The following is a 10,369-nucleotide window of genomic DNA, read 5'->3' on the forward strand; positions in this document are numbered from 1 at the left end:
ACACAGACACATAACCAGCATGTCACACACACACACAATGTCAAGATGCTCGTGGTCTCAGTTTGGATCTGGTGGCAGGAGCTCTGGCCTCATGCAGGAATCTTAGAGCACTCTCAAATGGATCCTCCTGCATCTGTTTAATGAACACCAATCAGTAATATTGGGCTATCATCAATCATCATAAATCCATCTGCTGTATCAGGAGATGGTGGTGGAGCATCACTGATCTGAAGGTTAAACACATTTTAATTATTACAAGTCTAGTTTTCTTGCAATTTTTAAAAGTATTTCTGGCTCATTTTAATGTTTTTTCAATTTTTTTTACTGATGTTCCAGTGTTTTTGTTTTTTGTTTTTGATAATTTGCTGATTTTACCTTTTCCCCAGAAAATTCACTTGACTAAAAAAAATGGGAAAAGGCCATGAGTAAGTTAGCAATATTGTTTTCACGATGACTAAAATGATAAAATACTTAATGGTCAGATCAGTGATGCTGGATCAGATTTCTTGTGTCAGATGCCTTTCAAAGGCATTTAAACTGTTCATGTTGCTGAGGGCCCCTGATGGACCCCCAGGGCCCCCAGGCAGACCCCCTGGGGCCCCTGAGGCTCTGCTGGCGTGGCTGACCTGTCAGTCTGAACAGCGTGGCCTTGCGGAAGCTGTTGGTGTGTCTGTACTTCAGCAGGAGCAGCCGCGGTGGCGTGGCGTGCAGGAAGAAGCCCGGCTTGGCGTGCGACTCCAGCGAGTCGTAGCCGGGGATCCAGGTGTCCCTGTGCAGGATGAAGGTGGCTCCGTCCCAGAATGCCTCGCTCTCCTGCCACTTGGCCAGCCGCAGCTGCCCTGCAGCGCCCACAAACAGGAAGTAGTTTGGTCTGTCGGCCGCCTCGAAGGAAACCCGTGACGTGTCTGAGCGAGAAAAGAAAAGGATCATCAGAATGAAAGCAGATAGACAACTGATCCGATCCTCCATCATCCAGTAAAAACCAAAGAAAAGAAAAAACCAGAGCTTCCTGCCACACGTTCCTCCATCTTCACCGAGCTGAGCTGTTTTCACCTTTAGAAGCTGTCAGTCTCAGTGTGCTGACTGATCTGATCTGATCTGATCTGATCTGATCTGATCACATGCCTGCACACTGCAGTACAGACCGACTTTCCCTCTGTTTTCTCTACACAGCAGAACTTCATTCATATTTTATGACACAAACTGGAGATGTTTCTTTGTGATTCTGAAATAAAGTTGGAGCCAGATAGCGAGTCTGCTCTGAACAGAGACGAGTCCGGGCTCGGCTCGCCGCCGCATGGTGCAGCTCAGGTTGCCATATTAGCATTTGGCAATGTGATCCCTGACCCGCCTGCCGCTGGAGTCACGCTGCACCATCTGCTGTCTCACAGATTCACACAGACACAGACACACAAGAAGAGCAGAAGCAGCTGGCCTCAGATTAGACCACAGAACCTAAACAGAGTGGAACAGACCTGGAACTGTTTGCTCAGGTCAACTGCTACAGAATAAAATGGCATTTGGGGTTGGTTGCTATGGTGACAGCACGTATTGGGCAGTAAAGTGTGTCACGTTCTCCTGAGAACAGTGAAGACATGTTGTGTCTGCTGCTGAAAGTCAGAAAATAAATGTTAACACCAACTGGAATAAGACAGTCAGGAGCCTCAGGTCTTAGACCACACACCTGGCACACCTGACACACCTGACACACATGACTATACACCTGACACACCTGACACACCTGACACACATGACTATACACCTGACACACCTGACACACCTGACACACCTGACCATACACCTGACCATACACCTGACACACCTGACCATACACCTGACACACCTGACACACCTGACACACCTGACACACCTGACACACCTGACACACATGACACACCTGACACACCTGACCATACACCTGACACACCTGACCATACACCTGACACACCTGACACACCTGACCATACACCTGACACACCTGACCATACACCTGACACACCTGACACACCTGACCATACACCTGACACACCTGACCATACACCTGACCATACACCTGACACACCTGAAACACCTGACACACCTGACCATACACCTGACACACCTGACCATACACCTGACACACCTGAAACACCTGACACACCTGACCATACCCCTGACACACCTGACCATACACCTGACCATACACCTGACACACCTGAAACACCTGACCATACACCTGACACACCTGACCATACACCTGACACACTTGAAACACCTGACACACCTGACCATACCCCTGACACACCTGACCATACACCTGACCATACACCTGACACACCTGACCATACACCTGACCATACACCTGACACACCTGACACACCTGACCATACACCTGACCATACACCTGACACACCTGACCATACACCTGACACACCTGACACACCTGACCATACACCTGACCATACACCTGACACACCTGACACACCTGACCATACACCTGACACACCTGACACACCTGACCATACACCTGACCATACACCTGACCATACACCTGACACACCTGACCATACACCTGACCATACACCTGACACACCTGACCATACACCTGACCATACACCTGACACACCTGACCATACACCTGACCATACACCTGACACACCTGACCATACACCTGACCATACACCTGACACACCTGACACACCTGACACACCTGACCATACACCTGACCATACACCTGACACACCTGACCATACACCTGACCATACACCTGACACACCTGACACACCTGACCGTACACCTGTTTGTATGGCCTGCCTGTAGTGTTTATGTTGTGTGTATTGGTATGTGATAGGTGCAGGTCTATTTGTTTTAATGTTTGTTTTACTGTGTTAATCGTTTTAATGTTTGTTTTACTGTGTTGATTATTTTAATGTTTGTTTTACTGTGTTGATTGTTTTAATGTTATTTGTAAGGACTACGGATGGAAATTAGCTTTCTTGCTAAATCTGGTGCACTCATCTTTTTATTCCTTGAATAGCTAATGAAAGTGCACACTGTCCTTTATAAATTGAATAAAAATAAAAATAAATAAAATACACCTGACCATACACCTGACACACCTGACACACCTGACCACACACCTGACACACCTGCTGCACCTGCTGCACCTGACCATACAGATGTTTTAGTTTGTGTTCATTCTGGAACTGTCCAGGTGTCATGACTTGTCAAATCAATTCAAACATCATGTTACAATCATCAATAATCACTGCTACTGGTTTTTGTCTGGAGGATTAACCCTTTGACACCTGACCCACGTTGAACACCAGTAAGTTATGTTGCAGAAGTGAGTCCTACTTGGATCTGATTGGATCTCACCGTGCGGCCGGGATCTGCTGAGGCCTGGTGTCATCATGAACTGGCAGAGCACGCCGCCGCCATCGCCATCACCGCCACCGCTGACATCACCGCGCTGCAGGAAAACGGAGCCACTGGAGCGTCGGGCCACCAGCTGAGCCGCCCGCTCCCTGTAGGACTGCAGCCTGAAAGGCCCTTTACCCAGAACTGCACACACACACACACACACACACACACACACACACACACTGATTCATACACACTGAACTCTAAAGAGCAACCTTTATTTATCCCACGTTGTTTTGAATTATCATTATTATTATTTAACTTGTTCATTTAAAGTCATATTCTTTGTATGCCATTATGTTGTTTTTTCAATCACGATTAAAAAAAAAAAAAAAGGTTAGACAGGGATCACAAAGCCAGACATCAAAAATTATTTATTTATGATTTATTTATTATTATTTATTTAGAGATTTAAACTCTTCCTCATTTCACTAGAAGAGCCTCAAGTCCATGGACTGTAACCGATGAATAAAAAGAAAAACACAGAGCGCCTACCTTTGTTGTAGTATTCACAGTCGTACGCTGCAGAGAGAAGAAACACAGTTACAACACAAACAACAGCAACAACAACAACAACAACAACAACAACAGCAACAACAACAACAGCAACAACAACGGGGGTGTCGGGGCAGGTTGGGGGTGTCGGGGCAGGTCGGGGGTGTCGGGGCAGGTCGGGGGTGTCTGGGCAGGTCGGGGGTGTCGGGGCAGGTCGGGGGTGCGGGGCAGGTCGGGGGGTCGGGGCAGGTCGGGGGTGTCAGGGCAGGTCGGGGGGGTCGGGGGTGTCAGGGCAGGTCGGGGGGTCGGGGCAGGTCGGGGGTGTCAGGGCAGGTCGGGGGTGTCGGGGCAGGTCGGGGGTGTCAGGGCAGGTCGGGGGGTCGGGGCAGGTCGGGGGTGTCGGGGCAGGTCGGGGGTGTCGGGGCAGGTCGGGGGTGTCGGGCAGGTCGGGGGTGTCGGGCAGGTCGGGGCAGGTCGGGGGTGCGGGGCAGGTCGGGGGTGTCGGGCAGGTCGGGGCAGGTCGGGGGTGCGGGGCAGGTCGGGGGTGTCAGGGCAGGTCGGGGGTGTCAGGGCAGGTCGGGGGGTCGGGGCAGGTCGGGGGTGTCGGGGCAGGTCGGGGGTGTCGGGCAGGTCGGGGGTGTCGGGCAGGTCGGGGCAGGTCGGGGGTGCGGGGCAGGTCGGGGGTGTCGGGCAGGTCGGGGCAGGTCGGGGGTGCGGGGCAGGTCGGGGGTGCGGGGCAGGTCAGGGGTGTCGGGGCAGGTCGGGGGTGTCGGGGCAGGTCGGGGGGGTTTGGACTCACGGCAGAGGGAGGGCGAGCGCCAGTCGACAGACACGCCCTGGTGGCAGCAGCGCTGAGCGTACGCCGCCACGCTGCTGCAGAAACACTCACAGTCGCCGCCGCGGTTGCAGCCACACGTGTCGGCCAGGCAGTTCATGTAGAACCAGGTGACGTCCACCTGGAGGAAACACACACACACACACACACACACACACACAAACTGACGCCATGTCGGACAGACGCTCAGAACATCGCTGGAAAAGTCGACTTCAGTTCTTCATTTTAACTGAGCTCCATGTTTTTGTTTAATAAATTAAAACATTTAATAGCTATTTGTGTGTGTGTGTGTGTGTGTGTGTGTGTGTGTGGTAGTGTGTGTGTGCGTTCTGCATTTTTCTGTAGGTGGCCACTCTTTTCTTTGGCCGTGCTGAGTGTGTGTGTGATGATGAGTCCAGTCGTCTTGCTGGATTTGATGTTTGTCCATCAAAGATCCAGAAACACAAAGACACGAGGCTGACATCACATCCACACTGCTCGCTCACGTTTTCACCTCAAATGACTGAGAAACGTCTTAAAGAGATGTGATATGCTCTGTGATTTGGTGTGTGCTCTGATTGGCCGGGAGGCTGGCGGTAATGCCGTCACTCACCACTGGGTGGCAGGCCTGGAAGACCTCGCTGAGCAGGACGCCACACTGCCGCTTGGCGAAGGGTTCCCTGAGAGGACTGAGGGTGCAGGGGTGTCTGATGTCCGGGCTGTTCACACACTGCACACACACACACACACACACACACACACACACACACACACAGACATATGGAACCAAATCTACCTTATCACATGACTGACTGAGACGTCACTGAATGGATTCACAGACACAACAAAAACAAAACAGAAACTTTCTGAGCTGGCAGACAGGAAGCAGACACAGCCTTCCTCCTCCTTTAAACCAAACTGAGCAGGAAGTTGTTTTCACTTTTAAAATCAGACTTGTTTCTACTGTGAAACTCCATCCCAGTGATTCTGAAGGTTTTCCACATCAACAAACCGTTTATCAATAAAGATTTCATCACACAGTCAGACTGTGAGTTTGTGGTTGAAGCAGCCGCTTCACTTCATAAACTCAGAAACCACACAGCTGATGATCGACTGTGGAAAGCAAAACGTTTCCCCACTTAGGGACTATTTTCTCTGGAGGAGGAGGAGGAGGAGGAGGAGGAGGAGGGAGCGTTTCAGTGTGAAAAAGTCCTGAAAACACAACAGTGCTGCTGAGAGGAGGAACTGGGCGGAGCTTTAACACTAAAGGTGAACCAGTTGCAGCAGTGGGTTTTTTTTCCCGGTCTTTGATTTGAAACTTGACTGATCCTTGATGCACGTCTTGGAATTTAAAAACCACAGCAGAGACGTGTGACGTTTGAGGTTTGAGGTTTGAGGTTTGAGGTTTGAGGTTTGAGGAGAAGTCAGTTGGCGATGGATCGTCCTCGACCTTCAGCGGAGTGAAGGTCACTGAGTCAGACTGAAGGTTACAGCGCCACCATCTGCCTTCTCCTCAAACCACTGCAGTTTAAAAAAAAACAAATAAACAAACATGTCATCATGCTAAGCTAACAGGAAGTGAAGTGAACCACAGGAGCACAGAGGTGAAAATGGTGTCCAACATCTGGTCTGAGGGCTGTCTCAGGGGACTTTGGCCAAAGCGTTGGAGCGTTCCTGTAAAGCCAAGCCAGCTTTGAATTTTTGGTGGCACCAGGGTCAGGGCTATCGCCTTCTCCCCGACCCAAACAAACGGTGCCGACCTCAGGTACGAGGCGAGGGGTGTCCAGGTCCTGCTGCCAAAGCACCAAGCCCTCGGCGAGGACTCAGAGGCAGACACGGCCTCGGGTCCATGCTGCTGCTGGTTTGGTCTGAGTTGGATGTGTGAGCTGCCAGGTCACACCTGAGCGTCCCTGCAGCCTCACCTGCTTCAGTGAAGGTTAATCGATCAGGTGCCACTTGCCTCGGTCGCAGTCCAGCTGTTCCCAAACTCCTGCGGCGTCGGGGAGTCGATGTTGTCCGGCGTTCGCATCTCATTCACCGTCTTCAGGTCAAAGTTCCCACACAGGCCGCTGAGCTTCCCCTGAGCACACACACACACACACACACACACACACACACACACACGCACACACGTTTCAAAGAGTCAGGAAATCTGGACAGAACAGGAAGAGGGCAAGCAGGAAGTGCCGGGGCTGATGGGAAATGTGGTCTTAATGTGACACTGTCAGCACCTGGTTCACTGCCAGCAGGCGGGGCATCAATAATCAATAATCAATAACATGACCGCATCAACATGATACATCAGGGATCGACTGATTGTTGCTCCTGAATGATTATCAGGGCCAATATTCAGAATTTTTCAGTGATCACTTTTGTAATTACTACTGACATGATGGTCGATATGGAAACCAGTCAGGCTCTGCCCCTCCATCTGACAGGCAGCGGGACAGCAGCGAGTGGGCGGAGCCTCGTCTCTGGCAATCTGGTTCCAGTTTCCAGTGGATTTATGTTTCATTTATTTTGACAGAAAGACAGAAAGTGACTGAGCTGCTCTCAGTTTAAATAAAGTTTCATCGGCTTTAAATGCTTTTAAATTAATATGATAACATGAATTAGACATTTGTTAATTGAAGCCAGGTGTGTGCTGGCGTCTCTGACACCGGAAGGTGTGACGCTGTAATTTACCACATACATATTTACCACACATATGTATCTATATCTATAAGAGTTTGGAGGAGCGGACTGACCATCTGATCTAATGGAACAGGGGGATTTCTCCACCTGGTTTGGTTCTGGTCACAGTCTGACTGTCAGTTACGATCATGCCGTTTCCAGCAGTGATGAATGTGAATATGGTAAAGCTTGGTTATGGGAATATGTAAGAATGTTTTAGTATGAAGGTATGGACGGGGAGAAATGTGTCTCAGCAGACTCAGAAAGGCCTGAAACATCTGAAACATCTCAACACAAACTCCACGTGTCTCCCATTCATTTATAATGGAGGGTCCAATGGGTCCGAACCTCCCAGTAACATGGAATGTTACTGGGCTCAATATCAGTATGAGCCCTGAAATATCAATATCAGTCGATCCCACCTTTATCTGAGACACTTCCCTGCTGTGAAGCTCTGACTGGGTTGGAGCATCAGCTGGACGCGGTGTGGCGTCTCCTACCTGCCAGCGGGGTCCGACCTGGATGTGGACGGTGGTCTTGCGGTCCCAGAGGATGGTGACGTCGTCGTCGGGGAAGTGGACGACGGTGAAGAGTCCCGCGGGCCAGAGCAGCATCCTCTGCCTCCTGTCCAGCACACTGGACGGGTTCTGCATCACACAGCACTCAGGTTACATGGAGACCCTCAGACGTCCTCAGGTGGGGACCTGAAGGACCTGAGCCTGGTCCTTCAGGTCCGTCAGATAACAAAACATTTCCCAAACCCCTTCTGAAGTGAAGAGGCTGCTGAAAGCGAGGGCAGGTCTGATTCCTGCTGACGCTCAGAGCGTCTCTGTCAGCTCGTCACCACCGGGGCACATTTCAAACACCGCTCAGATCTCTTTATGCCTGATCAGCCCATTATTGTGTCATATCATAGAAATTATGTTTTGTTTTGTTAGCTTTTGTTCTTGTGTCTTGTCTCGTGACTTCCTGTTTTATTTTGAAATCCCACTCTCCTCTTGTGTCAGGTCACTTCCCCTCCCCTCGTGTGTTTCCCTCTGGTCTGATTGTCTGCCCCGCCCTGATTGTTTCCACCTGTTCCCCATTACCTGGTGTGTGTGTGTGTGTGTATAGTCTGTTTCCCTTTGTCCTGGGCCAGTTCATCCAGCTTTGTCATGTCATGTCAAGTCAAGTCAAGTCAAGTCAAGTCAAGTCAAGTCAAGTCAAGTCATGTCATGTCATGTCATGTCAAGTCAAGTCAAGTCAAGTCAAGTCAAGTCAAGTCAAGTCAAGTCAAGTCATGTCAAGTCAAGTCAAGTCAAGTCAAGTCAAGTCAAGTCATGTCAAGTCAAGTCAAGTCAAGTCAAGTCAAGTCAAGTCAAGTCAAGTCAAGTCATGTCATGTCATGTCATGTCAAGTCAAGTCAAGTCAAGTCAAGTCATGTCATGTAAGTCATGTCAAGTCATGTCAAGTCAAGTCAAGTCATGTAAGTCATGTCAAGTCAAGTCAAGTCATGTCAAGTCAAGTCAAGTCAAGTCATGTCAAGTCAAGTCAAGTCATGTCACGTCACGTCACGTCACGTCACGTCACGTCACGTCACGTCACGTCACGTCACGTCACGTCACGTCACGTCAAGTCAAGTCAAGTCATGTCAAGTCACGTCAAGTCACGTCAAGTCATGTAAGTCATGTCAAGTCAAGTCAAGTCATGTCATGTCATGTCACGTCACGTCACGTCACGTCACGTCACGTCACGTCACGTCACGTCACGTCACGTCACGTCACGTCACGTCACGTCACGTCACGTCACGTCACGTCATGTCATGTCAAGTCAAGTCAAGTCAAGTCATGTCAAGTCATGTCAAGTCAAGTCACCTCACGTCACGTCTTGGCCACGTCACATCAGGTTTTGTATTTCCTTTGATACTTTGCTGTGTTTTTTCCATTGTCAGGTTTTCATGTTTCTTTGCTACTTTGTCTCGCCTTAGTTTGGAGTATTTCCTCTTTAGAGTGATTTTCTGTTGCTACTTTTGTTATCAGAGACTTTGTGAATGAAGTTGTTACTTTTCCTTATTAAAGAACTTAAGTTGAACTCGTCTGACTCGTGTGATTGGGTTCAGTCCTTGTTAGTCACAGTTCTGACAAACTGTTATAATACTGTCACAGTGGGAGCCCCTCAGTGACCCCTGGGGGTCCCCGGGCCCCACTTTGAACACCCTGTGCTGACATTTGACAGCTGGGCCGCTGTGCTCTCATGGTGAGGGAGGAGCTGCTCTGTGAGCCCGCTGCTGATTTGCTACCGGTAACCATGGTAACCACGAGCATCACGGGACTCTTACCGGCTTCCCGCTGTCGTCGTCGAAGGAAAGGAAGGACCTGCCGAGGCTGATGAGCAGAGACTTCCTGCAGATGACTCCGCCCTCAAAACAGTCCACGTTCTCCGCTGTGACGCTCAGCATGACCTCAGCACTGCTCTGAGAGGGAGAACACACACTCTGCTGGGACCACTGAGGACACACACACACACACACACACACTCACACACACTCACACACACACTCACACACACTCACACACACACTCTGCTGGGACCACTGAGGACACACACACACTCACACACACACACTCTGCTGGGACCACTGAGGACACACACATACTCACACACACACACACTCTGCTGGGACCACTGAGGACACACACACACTCACACACACACACTCTGCTGGGACCACTGAGGACACACACATACTCACACACACACACTCTGCTGGGACCACTGAGGACACACACACACACACTCACACACACACTCTGCTGGGACCACTAAGGACACACACACACTCACACACACTCTGCTGGGACCACTGAGGACACACACACACACACACACACACTCTGCTGGGACCACTGAGGACACACACACACACACACACACACACTCTGCTGGGACCACTGAGGACACACACACACACACACACACACACACACTCTGCTGGGACCACTGAGG

At 50.3% G+C, this 10,369-nt stretch overlaps 1 protein-coding gene across 1 annotated transcript in view; it reads right to left on the reverse strand.

Annotated features, from left to right (window-relative positions):
* The window catches only part of otog (otogelin), a 93,602-nt gene that overhangs the window by 29,488 nt on the left and 53,745 nt on the right, over positions 1-10,369 (reverse strand). The window contains 8 exon segments of the mRNA XM_030048693.1: positions 627-905; positions 3,358-3,543; positions 3,898-3,924; positions 4,697-4,853; positions 5,325-5,441; positions 6,672-6,791; positions 7,885-8,031; positions 9,702-9,836. Coding sequence (XP_029904553.1) covers positions 627-905; positions 3,358-3,543; positions 3,898-3,924; positions 4,697-4,853; positions 5,325-5,441; positions 6,672-6,791; positions 7,885-8,031; positions 9,702-9,836 — 1,168 coding nt within the window.

The sequence above is a fragment of the Myripristis murdjan genome, chromosome 3 (assembly GCF_902150065.1).
Source record: "Myripristis murdjan chromosome 3, fMyrMur1.1, whole genome shotgun sequence".
In the NCBI taxonomy this organism is placed as follows: Eukaryota; Metazoa; Chordata; class Actinopteri; order Holocentriformes; family Holocentridae; genus Myripristis; species Myripristis murdjan.